The sequence below is a fragment of the Cherax quadricarinatus genome, chromosome 98, assembly GCF_038502225.1.
Source record: "Cherax quadricarinatus isolate ZL_2023a chromosome 98, ASM3850222v1, whole genome shotgun sequence".
Lineage (NCBI taxonomy): Eukaryota > Metazoa > Arthropoda > Malacostraca > Decapoda > Parastacidae > Cherax > Cherax quadricarinatus.
Genome location: NC_091389.1, coordinates 9,206,407 through 9,227,974, shown reverse-complemented (window position 1 = coordinate 9,227,974; position 21,568 = coordinate 9,206,407). Strand labels below are relative to the sequence as shown.

The 21,568-nt window shown below is 40.9% G+C and overlaps 2 protein-coding genes across 12 annotated transcripts in view; one reads left to right on the top strand and one right to left on the bottom strand.

Annotated features, from left to right (window-relative positions):
* pod1 (coronin pod1) overlaps positions 1–16,427 on the bottom strand; it is a 111,809-nt gene extending 95,382 nt beyond the window's left edge. For 6 of the 7 annotated variants that reach the window (XM_070105339.1, XM_070105341.1, XM_070105343.1 and 3 more), the window contains exons 1-4: positions 16,305–16,427; positions 10,552–10,720; positions 8,869–9,020; positions 5,312–5,498 (exon numbers count right to left, since the gene is read on the bottom strand). In XM_070105339.1, the coding sequence (XP_069961440.1) occupies positions 5,312–5,498; positions 8,869–9,020; positions 10,552–10,711 (499 nt within the window). In that variant the 5' untranslated portion in view covers positions 10,712–10,720; positions 16,305–16,427. The remainder of the gene's footprint in view (positions 1–5,311; positions 5,499–8,868; positions 9,021–10,551; positions 10,721–16,304) is intronic. The other variant, XM_070105345.1, reaches the window with a different exon arrangement.
* alc (5'-AMP-activated protein kinase subunit beta-1) overlaps positions 1–21,568 on the top strand; it is a 100,604-nt gene that overhangs the window by 55,724 nt on the left and 23,312 nt on the right. Inside the window, exons 1-2 of one of the 5 annotated variants that reach the window (XM_053796742.2) lie at positions 18,474–18,568; positions 21,280–21,380. The gene's annotated coding sequence lies outside the window, so the exon portion shown is untranslated. Of the gene's footprint in view, positions 1–18,466; positions 18,569–18,657; positions 18,681–21,211; positions 21,381–21,568 lie in introns of those variants that run through there. The other 4 variants (XM_053796743.2, XM_053796744.2, XM_053796745.2 and 1 more) reach the window with 4 other exon arrangements.

The following is a 21,568-nucleotide window of genomic DNA, read 5'->3' as shown; positions in this document are numbered from 1 at the left end:
TCCTTCACAGTACAGACACTGTACTACCCACCTCCAGTACTGTAACATTCTCACTCATCCTTCAGAGTACAGGTACTGTACTTCCCACCTCCAGTACTGTAACATCCTCACTCATCCTTCAGAGTACAGGCACTGTACTTCCCACCTCCAGTACTGTAACATTCTCGCTCATCCTTCAGAGTACAGGCACTGTACTTCCCACCTCCAGTACTGTAACATTCTCACTCATCCTTCAGAGTACAGGTACTGTACTTCCCACCTCCAGTACTGTAACATTCTCACTCATCCTTCAGAGTACAGGTACTGTACTACCCACCTCCAGTACTGTAACATTCTCACTCATCCTTCAGAGTACAGGTACTGTACTTCCCACCTGCAGTACTGTAACATTCTCACTCATCCTTCAGAGTACAGGCACTGTACTTCCCACCTCCAGTACTGTAACATTCTCACTCATCCTTCAGAGTACAGGCACTGTACTTCCCACCTCCAGTACTGTAACATTCTCACTCATCCTTCAGAGTACAGGCACTGTACTTCCCACCTCCAGTACTGTAACATTCTCACTCATCCTTCAGAGTACAGACACTGTACTTCCCACCTCCAGTACTGTAACATTCTCACTCATCCTTCAGAGTACAGACACTGTACTTCCCACCTCTAGAACTGTAACATTCTCACTCATCCTTCAGAGTACAGGTACTGTACTTCCCACCTCCAGTACTGTAACATTCTCACTCATCCTTCAGAGTACAGGCACTGTACTTCCCACCTCCAGTACTCGAGTCTTAACCAGTTTCTTCTGAGTTATTATTATTATTATTGTTGTTTATTTTTTTTACAGTGTTTACCGGCCCAGAACACCTCGCACACAAAAGCAGCAAACACACAATTGTTGGTGAGAGCAAAAACAACAAAAAAAGCACATTACACTTTAAATTTTCTAAGTAAGCTTTCTTATAAACCTATTTTCTACAGTGCCATTTTCTACAGTGCCATTTTCTACAGTGCCATTTTCTACAGTGCCATTTTTTGCAAAATGCATTGAAAAGCAAATGTATCACACTATGAAGGCCTTTTTCAGGTGCTATTTGATTCTGGATGTGAACTTTTTTCAATGGTATTTTAAAAAACATACTATACATGTATATACAGTGGACCCCCGCATAACGATTACCTCCGAATGCGACCAATTATCTAAGTGTATTTATGTAAGTGCGTTTGTACGTGTATGTTTGGGGGTCTGAAATGGACTAATCTACTTCACAATATTCCTTATGGGAACAAATTCGGTCAGTACTGGCACCTGAACATACTTCTGGAGTGAAAAAATATCGTTAACCGGGGGTCCACTGTACATGTATATACATGTATATACAGAAGTTTAAAGGAGTGGGAATAAAACATCACGATACCGTGACTAGAGCAATACACAAACCACATATAGGAGAGAGAAGCTTACAACATGATCTGACGTTATGAAGCGTCGGTCTGGAGTTTTATGACTCTCTGATTGCGGGTTCTAACCCCGCCCGTGATATGGTTGGTAAACTTCTCTTTAATATGTGTTTGAGTTATTTGTGTATTTATGGAAAATTTTACATGTACAGTACGTTCTCCATGGGGAAGTGGAACAGAATTCTTCCTCCGTAAGTCATGCATGTCGTAAGAGGCAACTAAATTGCCCGGAGCAAGGAGTTGGTAACCCCTTCTCCTGTATACATTACTAAATGCTGGCAGCAAGGGGCTAGTAACACCTTCTCTGGTATATTTTACTAAATTTAAAAATAGAAACTATTTTTATTTTTGGCAACCCTGCCTCGGTGAGATACAGCCAGTTTGTTGAAAGATAATGTACAGTACATAACTCTATTTGGGCCACATTCAACAAGCCTAAATTCTCCTCTAATAATTAGTGATGAGTAATTATTATATTATTTATGAGAAAGCGCTAAGCCCACAGGGGTAGCTGCAATTCCTTGGATCAAATTAGTAGTGTGTTGTAACATCAACATACCTGGAGTTTACCTGGAGAGAGTTTCGGGGGTCAACGCCCCCGCGGCCCGGTCTGTGACCAGGCCTCCTGGTGGATCAGCGCCTGATCAACCAGGCTGTTGCTGCTGGCTGCACGCAAACCAACGTACGAGCCACAGCCCGGCTGATCAGGAACTGCCTTTAGGTGCTTGTCCAGTGCCAGCTTGAAGACTGCCAGGGGTCTGTTGGTAATCCCCCTTATGTGTGCTGGGAGGCAGTTGAACAGTCTCGGTCCCCTGACACTTATTGTATGGTCTCTTAACGTGCTAGTGACACCCCTGCTTTTCATTGGGGGGATGGTGCATCGTCTGCCAAGTCTTTTGCTTTCGTAGTGAGTGATTTTCGTGTGCAAGTTCGGTACTAGTCCCTCTAGGATTTTCCAGGTGTATATAATCATGTATCTCTCCCTCCTGTGTTCCAGGGAATACAGGTTTAGAAACCTCAAGCGCTCCCAGTAATTGAGGTGTTTTATCTCCGTTATGCGCGCCGTGAAAGTTCTCTGTACATTTTCTAGGTCGGCAATTTCACCTGCCTTGAAAGGTGCTGTTAGAGTGCAGCAATATTCCAGCCTAGATAGAACAAGTGACCTGAAGAGTGTCATCATGGGCTTGGCCTCCCTAGTTTTGAAGGTTCTCATTATCCATCCTGTCATTTTTCTAGCAGATGCGATTGATACAATGTTATGGTCCTTGAAGGTGAGATCCTCCGACATAATCACTCCCAGGTCTTTGACGTTGGTGTTTCGCTCTATTTTGTGGCCAGAATTTGTTTTGTACTCTGATGAAGATTTAATTTCCTCATGTTTACCATATCTGAGTAATTGAAATTTCTCATCGTTGAACTTCATATTGTTTTCTGCAGCCCACTGAAAGATTTGGTTGATGTCCGCCTGGAGCCTTGCAGTGTCTGCAATGGAAGACACTGTCATGCAGATTCGGGTGTCATCTGCAAAGGAAGACACGGTGCTGTGGCTGACATCCTTGTCTATGTCGGATATGAGGATGAGGAACAAGATGGGAGCTAGTACTGTGCCTTGTGGAACAGAGCTTTTCACCGTAGCTGCCTCGGACTTTACTCTGTTGACGACTACTCTCTGTGTTCTGTTAGTGAGGAAATTATAGATCCATCGACCAACTTTTCCTGTTATTCCTTTAGCGCGCATTTTGTGCGCTATTACGCCATGGTCACACTTGTCGAAGGCTTTTGCAAAGTCTGTATATATTACATCTGCATTCTTTTTGTCTTCTAGTGCATTTAGGACCTTGTCGTAGTGATCCAGTAGTTGAGACAGACAGGAGCGACCTGTTCTAAACCCATGTTGCCCTGGGTTGTGTAACTGATGGGTTTCTAGATGGGTGGTGATCTTGCTTCTTAGGACCCTTTCAAAGATTTTTATGATATGGGATGTTAGTGCTATTGGTCTGTAGTTCTTTGCTGTTGCTTTACTGCCCCCTTTGTGGAGTGGGGCTATATCTTCTGGCATATAAGGCACACTTTTTTTCCCCCCCAAAAATAGTCTTGGAAAATCAGGTAGTGTCTTATATACTCAAGGTGAGGGGTCAAGGCTTTGTGTTATGCTTTAGCAGTCGTTTACTAATGTTACGTTACAACTGTTTGGAAACATCGTCTTATATGATCATGCACCTCATGTGCCTGAAAATACAATACTTACCTGCTATATCCTCGCTTTTATATGTTGAGGCTAAATGGCTTATTCTGTGATGAATGATTCTATTGGTAGCCGCTTACTTAACCCTTTTACTGTCGCCCGCGTAGATCTACGCATTAATTCACAACACATTCAAACATTTTTTTTCTTTTCTAACACACATGCTGTTTCCCACCAAGGCAGGGTGACCCAAAAAAGGAGAAACACTTTCACCATCACTCACTCCGTCACTGTATTGCCAGAGGTTTGCCTACACTACATTTCAAAAACTGCAACATTAACACCCCTCCTTCAGAGTGCAGGCACTGTACTTCCCACCTCCATGACTCAAGTCCGAGCCAACCGGTTCCCCTGAATCCCTTTCTAAATGATACCTTGTGCACATTTCCTCTTGAGTACTTTTACATTACACTGAAATTATATTCAAAAGAAAATGATAGCATAAAAGATAATGTGAAACCATACCACGGGTGGGGATAGAACCCGCGATCAGTCTCTTAAAACTCCAAACCGTCGCTGAGACTCTGATCGCAGGTTCAATCCCCGCCCATGGTATGGTTTTTTTGCAATCGTGTCATTACGATTTCGTCAGTCAAGATAATGTGTCACAAGCACTCATACAAGTAGATCAGTTTCCCCAAAAAAGTATTTCCTCAGTGTCATATCTCTTGGACTCTGCAAGTACTGATCATCAGGTCTTGGTGAGTATAGGTCGGCCATCATTAATCCGGCATCACTGGGACCTGTACTGTGCCGGATTATTGAGTTTGCCGGATTACAGAGTGGTTAGGTTAGAATACACTTAATTAACCTGTCAATAGACTGCTATATCTTCCTCATATTCATCACTGCTTTCTCCTCCACTGACTTGCTGCTGTGGATTTACAACCATCTGTACAATTTCTGAGTTATAATGATGAAATTTGAAAGTATGCTAGCCGAAATTAGTGCCGGATTACTGATTGCCGGATTAGTGGTGGTCGACCTGTACTTGACCCCATGCTCTCGCCTCATACACTCAGATCAAAATGTATACTGATCTTGAAAACAGAGGGTTCACTTATTATGGAGCTCCTCTATATAGGTGCTCCTCGACTTACGACGGGGTTACATTCTGACGAACCCATCAAAAGTTCATAATATCCCATGTTGAATATGAATATATGATAAGTAAAATAACTACTGTTATTGTATAGGTAGACAATTACCATAGCTATCAGTATTGAAAGGTAAATAAATGAATATAAAATTAATCCTATCAAATGTACAGTAACGTACAATACTGTATGATGGTGACATTAAGACTTATGATGGTGCTAATACACCATCGTAAAGCCGAAATATCATAAATCAAACCAACGTAAAGCGAGGAGCATTTGTAAAGTGAGATTTGTGAATGCAACTGAATAAGTGCATCATGAATTGAATAGGAAGACCTCTCCAGGTGGTATTCAATTTTGGCTGCCCTTTTTCTATCTCATTTACAAAAAACTCACACTATATAGAGAATTATAAGAGAGCTGACTGAACGTGTCTTAATATAGCCGAGGCCTAGTCACGGACTGGGCCACAGAGGCACTGACCCCCAGAACACCCTCTAATACTCACTAAAAATTTCTTTCTCATGCTTGATGTCCCACAGTTTGATGGTATCAAAATACGCCACCGTGAGCAGAAATTCTGTGGTCGGGTGGAATAGCACATTCTCGACTCGTTTGTCAAACTGAGGCAGTGAATACTCAGCATTGGCCAGACTCTCGGTCAGGCCAGCCTCTGGAATATGCCACACTCTTACCTGAAACAGAAATAAATATTATAGAACTTACGAGAGTTTAAACAAGTGGAAGAATCTTTCTTCCACAAACCCCAAGTGTCGTAAGAGGTGACTATAATGCTGGCGGCAACGTGCTAGTAACCCCTTCTCCTGTACATAAATTACTAAATGCAGGAACAAGGTGCTAATAACACCTTCTATATAAATTACTACATGTAAAGAAAAACTTTCGTTTTTCTTTTTAGGTCACCCTGCCTCGGTGGCAGACAGCCGGTGTGTTGAAAGAAAAAAAAGAAGTCAGCTCATTTATAAAGCTCTTCTATACAGTGTAAGTTTTGTGAGTCGGACTTGAGTCCTGGAAATGGGAAGTACAATGCCTGCACTTTAAAGGAGGGGTTTGGGATATTGGCAGTTTGGAGGGATACGTTGTGTATCTTTATACGTACAGTGGACCCCCGCATAACGATCACCTCCGAATGCGACCAATTATGTAAGCGTATTTATGTAAGTGCGTTTGTACGTGTATGTTTGGGGGTCTGAAATGGACTAATCTACTTCACAATATTCCTTATGGGAACAAATTCGGTCAGTACTGGCACCTGAACATACTTCTGGAATTAAAAAATATCGTTAACCGGGGGTCCACTGTATATGCTTCTAAACTGTTGTATTCTGAGCACCTCTGCAAAAGCAGTGATAATGTGTGAGTGTGGTGAAAGTGTTGAAATGATGAAAGTATTTTCTTTTTGGGGATTTTCTTTCTTTTTTGGGTCACCCTGCCTCGGTGGGTCACCCTGCCTCGGTGGGTCACCCTGCCTCGGTGGGTCACCCTGCCTCGGTGGGTCACCCTGCCTCGGTGGGTCACCCTGCCTCGGTGGGTCACCCTGCCTCGGTGGGTCACCCTGCCTCGGTGGGTCACCCTGCCTTGGTGGGAGACGGCCGACTTGTTGAAAAAAAAAAAAAATGAAAAAAACATATTCAAAACTAAACAGCATAAACAAAGACCCTCACAATGTGGTGCTCAATGTTCAGTATATTTTTTTAAGTTACATTTGCAAAAAAAATCAAACTATATAGAGAAGCTTTATAAGACAATATTAGTCCTTAAGATTATTTTAACCCTTAAAGTGCCCAAGCGTTGCTCCACATTTTTTTACGTGCTTTGTTATGGAGAAAATCAAGGTCGGAGTGCTGCGCACGCAAACGTAGATCTACGTTTGGACAGTTTAAGGGTTAAAATACATTATTAGTAAGTTTATTTAGGTGCATGTAGACAGAAGGACAATTATCATACATAGTGTAAATTACCCTCCACGATAATCCAAAAAATACTGTAAAGTCGAAGTGGCTTATTTCCTGTGACTGACTATTAACCCATTCTCAACTTTTAATATAACTTCTTGGGAAATAAAGTTATTGTATCAGTGGCCAGGAAATGGGAGAAACTGAGACATTCATAGGAAGCACTAAATCAGTAGGGGTTAGTGCCTTGGGAATGGGAGGTAATTTGATACAAGGAAGGAAATGAGATGCAATTCCTGGTAAGTTTACTGGTACGTACTAATTTTTACATTAGATGACGTTAGCTGACTGTTTTGTACGTTTTAGAAAGAAGACGCTAGCTGACATTGTACGTACTATTTTATACATCTTAGAAAGATGATGCTAGCTGACATTATTTTTATTTTATTTTTTTTTATTATCACACTGGCCGATTCCCACCAAGGCAGGGTGGCCCGAAAAAGAAAAACTTTCACCATCACTCACTCCATCACTGTCTTGCCAGAAGGGTGCTTTACACTACAGTTTTTAAACTGCAACATTAACACCCCTCCTTCAGAGTGCAGGCACTGTACTTCCCATCTCCAGGACTCAAGTCCAGCCTGCCGGTTTCCCTGAACCCCTTCATAAATGTTACTTTGCTCACACTCCAACAGCACGTCAAGTATTAAAAACCATTTGTCTCCATTCACTCCTATCAAACACGCTCACGCATGCCTGCTGGAAGTCCAAGCCCCTCGCACACAAAACCTCCTTTACCCCCTCCCTCCACCCTTTCCTACCCCACCTTCCTTCCACTACAGACTGATACACTCGCTCCATTCTCTCTACATGTCCGAACCACCTCAACAACCCTTCCTCAGCCCTCTGGACAACAGTTTTGGTAATCCCGCACCTCCTCCTAACTTCCAAACTACGAATTCTCTGCATTATATTCACACCACACATTGCCCTCAGACATGACATCTCCACTGCCTCCAGCCTTCTCCTCGCTGCAACATTCATCACCCATGCTTCACACCCATATAAGAGCGTTGGTAAAACTATACTCTCATACATTCCCCTCTTTGCCTCCAAGGACAAAATTCTTTGTCTCCACAGACTCCTAAGTGCACCACTCACCCTTTTCCCCTCATCAATTCTATGATTCACCTCATCTTTCATAGACCCATCCGCTGATACGTCCACTCCCAAATATCTGAATACATTCACCTCCTCCATACTCTCTCCCTCCACTCTGATATCCAATCTTTCATCACCTAATCTTTTTGTTTATCCTCATTACCTTACTCTTTCCTGTATTCACTTTTAATTTTCTTCTTTTGCACACCCTACCAAATTCATCCACCAATCTCTGCAACTTCTCTTCAGAATCTCCGAAGAGCACAGTGTCATCAGCAAAGAGCAGCTGTGACAACTCCCACTTTGTGTGTGATTCTTTATCTTTTAACTCCACGCCTCTTGCCAAGACCCTCCCATTTACTTCTCTTACAACCCCGTCTATAAATATATTAAACAACCACGGTGACATCACACATCCTTGTCTAAGGCCTACTTTTACTGGGAAATAATTTCCCTCTTTCCTACATACTCTAACTTGAGCCTCACTATCCTCGTAAAAACTCTTCACTGCTTTCAGTAACCTACCTCCTACACCATACACTTGCAACGTCTGCCACATTGCCCCCCTATCCACCCTGTCATACGCCTTTTCCAAATCCATAAATGCCACAACGACCTCTTTAGCCTTATCTAAATACTGTTCACTTATATGTTTCACTGTAAACACCTGGTCCACACACCCCCTACCTTTCCTAAAGCCTCCTTGTTCATCTGCTATCCTATTCTCCGTCTTACTCTTAATTCTTTCAATAATAACTCTACCATACACTTTACCAGGTATACTCAACAGACTTATCCCCCTATAATTTTTGCACTCTCTTTTGTCCCCTTTGCCTTTATACAAAGGAACTATGCATGCTCTCTGCCATTATACGTACTATTTTATACATCTTAGAAAGATGACTCAAGCTGACATTACAGGTACTATTCTGTACATCTTAGAAAGGCTATACGATGTATCAAATGCCAATGCCAATTGACCTCTTACATTGGCATCAGTGGAGCACGTTGCAAGGATGCCGTCGTCGAAGGGTGAGAAGTCAAAGTCTGTAATCAAGTCTGAATGGCCATGAATGAGGGGAGTTGAGGGGTCCACTCGGCCTTTGTAGTCCAGCGGAACAATGCCCAGACTTCCACCACCTGAGGGAGACAATGCAGAAATGGTAACACTCCGTCATAGTCTTTTTGTTGTTGTTGTTGTACGCTACCAGCACTCTTAAGACTACAGGTGATCCTTGACTTACAATGGGGTTATGTTCTGACGAACCCATTGTAAGTCGAATATAATAATCCACAAGTACATGAACATGACATACAGGCCTAGCTGATATCAATGACATACTACTATATAGAAAGTCCCTTGTTATGCTGAGCATTTCAGGCAAATTAGGTCAGTTTTGTCCCAGGATGCCACCCACACCAGTCCACTAACACCCAGGATGTGACCCACACCAGTCCACTAACACCCAGGATGCCACCCACAGCAGTCCACTAACACCCAGGATGTGACCCACACCAGTCCACTAACACCCAGGATGCGACCCACACCAGTCCACTAACACCCAGGTACCTATTTCACTGCTAGGTGAACACTGACAGCAGGTGTCCGAAAGGAAACAGATCCTAATGTCTCCACCTGTACCGGGGATTGTTCCCCGGACCTTAGTATGTGAGCTGAGTGCAGGATCAGTCGAGCTACAGGACACCTAATATACGATAAATAAATAAATTAATAACTACAGTCACTGAATAAGTATATAAATAATTAGTGTAACTAAATACGAGTATTGAAGAGTAAATAAATGAATACAAGTTACGGACTTGTTACCTTCATGTTGGGTAATTATCTTAAGTTTCATATCTAAAATAATTGTTGCCGTGCCATCATAAAGTTAAACCAACACAAGTCGAGGAGCGCCGGTAGTGACATATTAAACCTAAAAAATGCACACAGAACATAAAGCCTCTCCTCACTTAATGGGTTTCTGGTCCTAAGAGTAGGTCAGTAAGTGAATTGGTTAAGTGAGGAGCATACTATACTGGTAGTGTGTTTGTGTCGACCATCTTTAGATATTTTTTTAATGTCACCTTTGTGCCATTTATAATATTTCTGGTATACAGTGGAACCTTGGTATACGTGCAGCTCCCTACTCGAACAAAGCTCAGCACTAGACCAAACAAATACGACCTGCCAGAACTTCGTGTTTCTTTGCATTTTTTGGTGTTTTTTATTAACTGTATAAATAAATTACCATGGGGCCTACAAATATTAGTAATAACAGCCAACCAAACAGAAAATTGGTTGGGAAGAGCTTGTTCGATACTCATACGGAGCGGCACTCGAACAGCCTTCTGGAATCAATTAAGTTTGTATACCTAGGTTCCACTGTATTTTTAAATGTTATACAGTAGTTTACTGTATACTTCAATAAACAGAACAGAGGAAATCGGCTCTAATTTACATTATTTAGGATTGCATACTGGTTGGAGAGCTGGTTGTAAGTCCTAGCGGTTGGTAAACGAGTACGTCGCTAAGTGAGGAGAGGCTATATTCATAATACAGGAAACCCTCAACTTACGAACATGCTGTAAGTCAACAACTTACTGTAGTGAATAATTACCAAGTTTACTTGTTAATGTATTAGCCGCTGCACCCCAGAGATCGCCATACCTCTATTTTCCACATTGAAGGCAATGAAGGCGGCAGAAGCCTTGATGTGGTTGCCGCAGGACTGGGGTGCACCGACCTTGATGTCGCTCACCCAATCTTCTTTCTTCGGTAGGAGCGGCGCGGCGTTCTTGTACTTGCTTACTTTAAACCTCCACGCCATGGTGCCAGCCTAATTATTCACACCCATTAATATTACTATAATGATAATTATAGGGATGAAAATTATGACAGAATCCTAATTATTAAAATATAGTTATTATACATAAGGATAGTATTTAAATTATTATTATTAATATGTAATCGTAATTACATATACATAAGAATATAAATTATCTTATAATCCAAAGATTAATTAAATTATCCTGTAATCCTCATTAATATATGTATATAAAAGGTTATTCAAATTATCCCATAATCCTAATTAAACAATTAAAATGGTTATATATGTATAATCTCACGGGGAATTAATCTCGACGGATAATAGGATATTTCATGTCTTATTTAAAAGTATATTGAATGAAATTAACCCCAGGGTGTTAACCCAGGATAACTGGTTAATAACCCAAGATACTGGTAATACCCAGGATAACTAGTTAATAACCCAGGATAAGAGATGATTATCCACCCCAGAGTCAGTAACTCTGGATAGGGCAAGAGAAGGTTAACAATTCTGGATAATTAACCAAGGGGTTAATAACCCAGGATAACAGGTTAACCCAGGATAATTCATAACCCAGGACAACTAGTTAATAACCAGGGATAACTAGTTAATAACCCAGGATAACTGGTTAAGAACCTAGGATAACTAGCTAATAACCCAGGATAACGAGTTAATAACCCAGGATAACTAGTTAATAACCCAGGACAACTAGTTAATAACCCAGGACAACTAGTTAATAACCCAGGACAACTAGTTAATAACCGAGGACAACTAGTTAATAACCCAGGACAACTAATTAATAATCCAGGACAACTAGTTAATAACCCAGGACAACTAGTTAATAACCCAGGACAACTAATTAATAATCCAGGACAACTAGTTAATAACCCAGGACAACTAGTTAATAACCCAGGACAACTAATTAATAATCCAGGACAACTAGTTAATAATCCAGGATAACGAGCTAATAACCCAGGATAACGAGTTAATAACCCAGGACAACTAGTTAATAACCCAGGATAACGAGTTAATAACCCAGGATAACGAGTTAATAACCCAGGACAACTAGTTAATAACCCAGGACAACTAATAAATAATCCAGGACTAGTTAATAATCCAGGATAACGAGTTAATAACCCAGGATAACGAGTTAATAACCCAGGACAACTAGTTAATAACCCAGGATAACGAGTTAATAACCCAGGATAACGAGTTAATAACCCAGGACAACTAGCTAATAACCCAGGATAATGAGTTAATAACCCAGGACAACTAGTTAATAACCCAGGACAACTAGTTAATAACCCAGGATAACTAGTTAATAACCCAGGACAACTAGTTAATAACCCAGGACAACTAGTTAATAACCCAGGATAACGAGTTAATAACCCAGGACAACTAATTAATAACCCAGGACAACTAATTAATAACCCAGGACAATGAGTTAATAAGCCAGGACAACTAGTTAATAACCCAGGACAACTAAATAATAACCCAGGATAACAAGTTAATAACCCAGGACAACTAGTTAATAACCCAGAACAACTAGTTAACCCAGGATAACGAGTTAATAACCCAGGACAACTAATTAATAACCCAGGACAACGAGTTAATAACCCAGGATAACAGGTTAATAACCCAGGATAACAGGTTAATAACCCAGGATAACAGGTTAATAACCCAGTATAAAAGGTTAACTCAGGATAACAGGCTAACCCAGGATAAGTTAACCCAGGATAACAGGTTAATAGCCCAGGATAACAAGTTAATAACTCAGGATAAAAGTTAATAACCCAGGATAAGTTAATAACCCAAAATAACAGGTTAATAACTCAGGATAACAGGTTAACAACCCAGGATAACGAGTTAATAACCCAGGATAACAGGTTAATAACCCAGGATAACAGGTTAATAACCCAGGATAATGAGTTAATAACCCAGGATAACGTTAATAACCAAGGATAACAGGTTAATAACCCAGGATAACAGGTTAATAACCCAGGATAATAGCTAATAATCCAGGATAACAGGTTAACCCAGGATAACAGGCTAATAACCCAGGATAATAGGTTAATAACCCAGGATAACAAGGTAATAACCCAGGATAACAGGTTAATAACCCAGGATAACAGGTTAATAACCCAGGATAACAGGTTAATAACCCAGGATAACAGGTTAATAACCCAGAATAACAGGTTAATAACCCAGGATAATAGGTTAATAACCCAGGATAACAGGTTAATAACCCAGGATAACAGGTTAATAACCGTGGATAACGGGTTAATATCCCAGGATAACGGGTTAATAACCCAGGATAACAGGTTAACCCAGGATAACAGGTTAACCCAGAATAACAGGTTAATAACCTAGGATAAGTTAATAACCCAGGATAACAAGTTAATAACCCAGGATAACAAGTTAATAACCCAGGATAACAGGTTAATAACCCAGGATAACAGGTTAATAACCCAGGATAACAGGTTAACCCAGGATAACAGGTTAACCCAGGATAACCCAGGATAACAGGTTAATAACCCAGGATAACAGGCTAATAACCTAGGATAACAGGTTAATAACCCAGGATAACGAGTTAATAACCCAGGATAAAAGGTTAATCCAGGATACCAGGGTAATAACCCAGGATAACAGGTTAATAACCCAGGATAACAGGTTAATAACCCAGGATAACCCAGGATAACAGGTTAATAACCCAGGATAACCCAGGATAACAGGTTAATAACCCAGGATAACGAGTTAACCCAGGATAACGAGTTAATAACCCAGGATAACAAGTTAATAACCCAGGATAACAGGTTAATAACCCAGGATAACAGGTTAATAACCCAGGATAACAGGTTAATAACCCAGGATAATGAGTTAATAACCCAGGATAACAGGTTAATAACCCAGGATAACCCAGGATAACAGGTTAATAACCCAGGATAACGAGTTAATAACCCAGGATAACAGGTTAATAACCCAGGATAACAGGTTAATAACCCAGGATAACAGGTTAATAACCCAGGATAACGAGTTAATAACCCAGGATAACAGGTTAATAACCCAGGATAACGAGTTAATAGCCCAGGATAACAGGTTAATAACCCAGGATAACAGGCTAATAACCCAGGATAACAGGTTAATAGCCCAGGATAACAGGTTAATAACCCAGGATAACAGGCTAATAACCCAGGATAACAGGTTAATAACCCAGGATAACAGGTTAATAACACAGGATAACAGGTTAATAACCCAGGATAACAGGCTAATCCAGGATAACAGGTTAATAACCCAGGATAACAGGCTAACCCAGGATAACAGGTTAATAACCCAGGATAACAGGCTAATAACCCAGGATAACAGGTTATTACCCAGGATAACAGGTTAATAACCCAGGATAACGAGTTAATAGCCCAGGATAACAGGTTAATAACCCAGGATAACAGGTTAATAACCCTGGATAACAGGTTAAAAACCCAGGATAACAGGTTAATAACCCAGGATAACGAGTTAATAACCCAGGATAACAAGTTAATAACCCAGGATAACAGGTTAATAACCCAGGATAACAGGTTAATAACCCAGGATAACGAGTTAATAACCCAGGATAACAGGTTAATAACCCAGGATAACAGGTTAATAACCCAGGATAACGAGTTAATAACCCAGGATAACAGGTTAATAACCCAGGATAACAGGTTAATAACCCAGGATAACAGGTTAATAACCCAGGATAACGAGTTAATAACCCAGGATAACAGGTTAGTAACCCAGGATAACGAGTTAATAGCCCATGATAACAGGATAATAACCCAGGATAACAGGCTAATAACCCAGGATAACAGGTTAATAGCCCAGGATAACAGGTTAATAACCCAGGATAACAGGTTAATAACCCAGGATAACAGGTTAATAACCCAGGATAACAGGTTAATAACCCAGGATAACAGGCTAATAATCCAAGGTTAACAGGTTAATAACCCAGGATAACAGGTTAATAACCCAGGATAACAGGCTAACCCAGGATAACAGGTTAATAACCCAGGATAACAGGCTAATAACCCAGGATAACAGGTTATTACCCAGGATAACAGGTTAATAACCCATTATAACGAGTTAATAGCCCAGGATAACAGGTTAATAACCCAGGATAACAGGCTAATAACCCTGGATAACAGGTTAAAAACCCAGGATAACAGGTTAATAACCCAGGATAACAGGTTAATAACCCAGGATAACAGGTTAATACCCCAGGATAACGAGTTAATAACCCAGGATAACAGGTTAATAACCCAGGATAACAGGTTAATAACCCAGGATAACAGGCTAATATCCCAGGATAACAGGTTAATAACCCAGGATAACGAGTTAATAGCCCAGGATAACAGGTTAATAACCCAGGATAACAGGCTAATAACCCAGGATAACAGGTTAAAAACCCAGGATAACAGGCTAATAACCCAGGATAACAGGTTAATAACCCAGGATAACAGGTTAATAACCCAGGATAACGAGTTAATAGCCCAGGATAACAGGTTAATAACCCAGGATAACAGGTTAATAACCCAGGATAACAGGTTAATAACCCAGGATAACATGTTAATATCCCAGGATAACGAGTTAATAACCCAGGATAACAGGTTAATAACCCAGGATAACAGGTTAATAACCCAGGATAACAGGTTAATAACCCAGGATAACGAGTTAATAGCCCAGGATAACAGGTTAATAACCCAGGATAACAGGCTAATAACCCAGGATAACGAGTTAATAGCCCAGGATAACAGGTTAATAACCCAGGATAACGAGTTAATAGCCCAGGATAACAGGTTAATAACCCAGGATAACGAGTTAATAGCCCAGGATAACAGGTTAATAACCCAGCATAACAGGTTAAAAACCCAGGATAACAGGTTAATAACCCAGGATAATAGGCTAATAACCCAGGATAACAGGTTATTAACCCAGGATAATAGGTTAATAACCCAGGATAACGAGTTAATAACCCAGGATAATAGGTTAATAACCCAGGATAACGAGTTAATAACCCAGGATAATAGGTTAATAACCCAGGATAACAGGTTAATAACCCAGGATAACAGGTTAATAACCCAGGATAACAGGTTAATAACCCAGGATAACAGGTTAATAACCCAGGATAACGAGTTAATAACCCAGGATAACAGGTTAATAACCCAGGATAACGAGTTAATAACCCAGGATAACAGGTTAATAACCCAGGATAACCCAGGATAATTACCATATATAACTCCACCACATTTAATCCCCCTAAAACCCCCCCAGGGGGGCAGTACCCCCAGAGAGGGTTAATACCCCTTAAATCCCCCAAAATAATGTTAAAATGGTGTTAAATAAGTTAAAAATAACGCCATTAGAGGCGGTCAGCCCCTCCCTCAGACACCTGTCAAACACCTCCTATTTTAACCCTTATTTCCGCCGCCCACGCCCATTTCCCGCCCATTATACCCCACTGTGGTGCCCCAGGGGTTCCTTAGCGGGGGCCTGGTGGGGGTTATGGGGTTCCCAGGGGTCTAATGGGGGAGAAAATGGGGAAAATAATGGGGTTATTCACCGCTTGTTTGAGAGCGTCCCAGCCAGGCGTCACTGTGTTGTTGATACCTACCTCCCCTTACCCCCTTATATTACCCCCTAGCTCCCCTTGTGTTACCTCCCCTTACCCCTTACTGCCAGGGGGTACCCCCGGGGGAACCCTACACCCTTACTCAAGACTTCCAACTGGTTTAACCCATTAATTTAGCTTCTATCACCGAATATTATAGAATTTGTACGCTAGTTCCTCTCTCCCCTCACCACTTATATTACCCCCTAGTTCCCCTTTTCTTACCTCCCCTTACCCCTTACTACCAGGGGGATACCCCTGGGGAACCCTATACTCTTCCCCATGGTCCATTACTGGTTTAACCCATTAATTTAGCTTCTATCACCGATTATTATAGAATTTGTACGCTAGTTCCTCCCTCCTCTCACCCCTTATATTACCCCCTAGTTCCCCTTTTGTTACCTCCCCTTACCCCTTACTATCCCCCTTACCAGGGGGATACCCCCGGGGAACCCTATACTCTTCCCCATGGTCCATTACTGGTTTAACCCATTAATTTAGCTTCTATCACCGATTATTATAGAATTTGTACGCTAGTTCCTCCCTCCCCTCACCCCTTATATTACCCCCTAGTTCCCCTTTTGTTACCTCCCCTTACCCCTTACTACCAGGGGGATACCCCCGGGGAACCCTATACCCTTCCCCATGGTCCATTACTGGTTTAACCCATTAATTTAGCTTCTATCACCGATTATTATAGAATCTGTACACCTCTTTCACCCACCCTTCACCCCTTATATCTCTCCCTAGCTCCCCTGGTGTTACCTCTACCCCTTACTACCCTTGGGACACCCCTGGGACACCCTTACCAAAGACTTCCAACTGGTTTAACCCATTAATTTAGCTTCTATCACCGATTAGTATAGATTCCGTACGCTAGTTCCTAGTTTCCCTCACCCCTTATATCTCCCCCTAACTTGCCTGATGTTACCTCCCTTTACCCCTTACCCCCTTGGATCTACCCCTACACTCCTCCCCATGGCCCATTACTGGTTAAACCCATTAACTAAGCTTCTATCACCGATTAGTATAGAATCTGTACGCTCCTTCCTACAGTCCATTACCCCTTCTATCCCTCCTGCCACCCTTATTAATACCTCCCTTTACCCCTTAACCCCTTAGATCTGCCCCTGGGTTCCCCCTAAACCCCTCCTCAAGGCCCACGAGTATTTAAACCCATTAACCAACACTTCCCCATTAAACACTCAATTTCCCTCTATATGTGGGTGAGTTCATACGAGGGGCTCTTGATCCAAGGAACTAAAACTATTTTTCCACTTCCTTGGATCAAACCAGGTTATTTCACATTCCCCAGGCAGTGACTCCTACGGATTTAACGCTTCCCCAAAATCGTCGATTTTTTTCCTCCCAGAACAAACAACGACTCTTGCTAAAAATTCTTAAAATAATTTATATTAAATAAATCCTGTAGTTTTAACTTATGTTTATTAACATAATTATAATAATTTGAATATTTAATTGTAAATTTATACAGAAGTTTGGAAGTTTATGTAAATTATTCAATAAATAGGTTTAAAAATCTACTTTTCAAGCATATTTGACGTTGTCTATCTTAAGAAAAATATTTTTTTTTCGATTCTGTGGCTGTGCATCTTATAAATTATTATGTAACTTATATTTTTGAGAGCTCTTAATTCTTTTCCACTTATTCACATATACTTTTTACCTCTTCTTACTAAATCATTATTTAAATATCCATTATAAAATATTTTAAATCCTGAACTTAAAAAGTGAAAAATGTATTGAATAGTATATACATCTTTGTTGATAAATAATAATAATAATAATAATAATAATAATAATAATAATAATGATTATGATACTACTACTACTAATAGTATAATAATACTTAATATAATAATAATAATAATAATAATAATAATTTATTTTTCAATAAAAAATATTAGAATTCGAATAAAAAAATAATATTGACTTTATGTATATATTTCCATGTAAATTAAGAATTTAATCTTATACAAAATAAATTTTTCCACTCCTGCGCAGTTAGAAAAAAAAATATTGTTAAGGGAAAGTGAGCCAAGAAAAAATTCCAGCTAAACGATATTTAAGCGACGTTTATAATATAAACATTGAAGACAACGAACACTTCCAGCGACCATTTTGGCAGGTGTTTGCTGGAAGGTGTTCCGGCTCAGGTGTTTTGCTGACAGGTGTTCATTAGCAGGTGTTTGCTGGTAGGTGTTCTAACTCAGGTGTTCACTAACAGGTGTTCTAATTCAGGTGTTTACTGGAAGGTGTTCTAACTCAGGTGTTCACTGGAAGGTGTTCTAACTCAGGTGTTTGCTGGTAGGTGTTCTAACTCAGGTGTTCACTGGAAGGTGTTCTAACTCAGGTGTTCACTGGTAGGTGTTCTAACTCAGGTGTTCACTGGAAGGTGTTCAAACTCAGGTGTTCACTAACATGTGTTCTAACTCAGGTGCTCACTGGAAGGTGTTTAACGCAGGTGTTCACTAACAGGTGTTCTAACTCAGGTGTTCACTGGGAGGTGTTCTAACTCACGTATTCACTGGAAGGTGTTCTAACTCAGGTGTTCACTGGTAGGTGTTCTAACTCAGGTGTTCACTGGAAGGTGTTCTAACTCAGGTGTTCACTAACATGTGTTCTAACTCAGGTGTTCACTGGAAGGTGTTCTAACTCAGGTGTTCACTGGAAGGTGTTCTAACTCAGATGTTCACTGGAAGGTGTTCTAACTCAGGTGTTCACTGGTAGGTGTTCTAACTCAGGTGTTCACTGGAAGATGTTCTAACTCAGGTGTTCACTGGAAGGTGTTCTAATACAGGTGTTCACTGGGAGGTGTTCTAACTCAGGTGTTCACTGGAAGGTGTTCTAACTCAGGTGTTCACTGGAAGGTGTTCTAACTCAGGTGTTCACTGGAAGGTGTTCTAACTCAGGTGTTCACTAACATGTGTTCTAACTCAGGTGTTCACTGGAAGGTGTTCTAACTCAGGTGTTCACTAACAGGTGTTCTAACTCAGGTGCTCACTGGAAGGTGTTTAACGCAGGTGTTCACTAACAGGTGTTCTAACTCAGGTGTTCACTGGTAGGTGTTCTAACTCAGGTGTTCACTGGAAGATGTTTTAACTCAGGTGTTCACTGGAAGGTGTTCTAACTCAGGTGTTCACTGGAAGGTGTTCTAACACAGGTGTTCACTGGGAGGTGTTCTAACTCAGGTGTTCACTGGAAGGTGTTCTAACTCAGGTGTTCACTGGAATGTGTTCTAACTCAGGTGTTCACTGGAAGGTGTTCTAACTCAGGTGTTCTAACTCAGGTGTTCACTGGAAGGTGTTATAACTCAGGTGTTCACTCTAAGGTGTTCTAACTCAGGTGTTCACTGGAAGGTGTTCTAACTCATGTGTTCACTAACAGGTGTTCACTGGAAGGTGTTCTAACGCACGTTCACTAACTGGTGTTCTAACACACGTGTTCGCTAACAGGTGTTCTAACACACGTGTTCACTAACAGGTGTTCTAACACGTGTTCACTAACAGGTGTTCTAACACGTGTTCACAGGTGTTCTAATACACGTGTTCGCTAACAGGTGTTCACTAACTGGTGTTCTAACACATGTGTTCACTAACAGGTGCTCTAACACAGGTGTTCACTAACAGGTGTTCACTAACTGGTGTTCTAAGACAGGTGTTCACTAACAGGTGTTCTAACACGTGTTCACAGGTGTTCTAACACACGTGTTCGCTAACAGGTGTTCTAACACACGTGTTCGCTAACAGGTGTTCACTAACAGGTGTTCTAACACGTGTTCTAACACAGGTGTTCACTAACAGGTGTTCTAACACAGGTGTTCACTAACAGGTGTTCTAACACACGTGTTCACTAACAGGTGTTCTAACACGTGTTCACTAACAGGTGTTCTAACACGTGTTCACAGGTTTTCTAACACAGGTGTTCGCTAACAGGTGTTCTAACACACGTGTTCACTAACAGGTGTTCTAACACACTAGTTCACTAACAGGTGTTCTAACACACGTGTTCGCTAACTGGTGTTCTAACAGGTGTTCACTAACAGGTGTTCTAACACACGTGTTCACTAACTGGTGTTCTAACAGGTGTTCACTAACAGGTGTTCTAACACACATGTTCTAACACACTTGTTCACTAACAGGTGTTCTAACACTTGTTCACTAACAGGTGTTCTAACACGTGTTCACTAACAGGTGTTCTAACACTTGTTCACTAACAGGTGTTCTAACACTTGTTCACTAACAGGTGTTCTAACACTTGTTCACTAACAGGTGTTCTAACACACGTGTTCGCTAACAGGTGTTCTAACACGTGTTCACTAACAGGTGTTCTAACACGTGTTCACTAACAGGTGTTCTAACACACGTGTTCGCTAACAGGTGTTCTAACACACGTGTTCGCTAACAGGTGTTCTAACACTTGTTCACTAACAGGTGTTCTAACACACGTGTTCGCTAACAGGTGTTCTAACACACGTGTTCGCTAACAGGTGTTCTAACACTTGTTCACTAACAGGTGTTCTAACACGTGTTCGCTAACAGGTGTTCTAACACACGTGTTCGCTAACAGGTGTTCTAACACTTGTTCACTAACAGGTGTTCTAACACACGTGTTCGCTAACAGGTGTTCTAATACACGTGTTCGCTAACAGGTGTTCTAACACTTGTTCACTAACAGGTGTTCTAACACTTGTTCACTAACAGGTGTTCTAACACGTGTTTACTAACAGGTGTTCTAACACTTGTTCGCTAACAGGTGTTCTAACACACGTGTTCACTAACAGGTGTTCTAACACGTGTTCGCTAACAGGTGTTTAACTCAGATATTCGCTGGCAGGTGTTTGCTCTAAACACCTCCCGGGCAAGAAGGACATAACCCCTCATAATTTTTTTCGACTTATTTTCAGAATTTTTCCCAAAATTCCCAAAATCAATCGACTTATCAATTATATTTGTGAGAGAGAGAGAGTGTGGACTCGACCCTCCGTCCTATAATAGTCAATTATAGGTGAGTATTGAACCTTAAAACTGGTATTATAGACCCAGGATTTTGACTCGACACTGAATTATAGGTATTTTGTCTCATAATAATTATTATAGGTGAGTATTTCTGCCCAGAATGATAATTATAGGTGATTAATTCTCCTCAGAATGATAATTATAGGTGAATAATTCTGCCCAGAATGATAATTATAG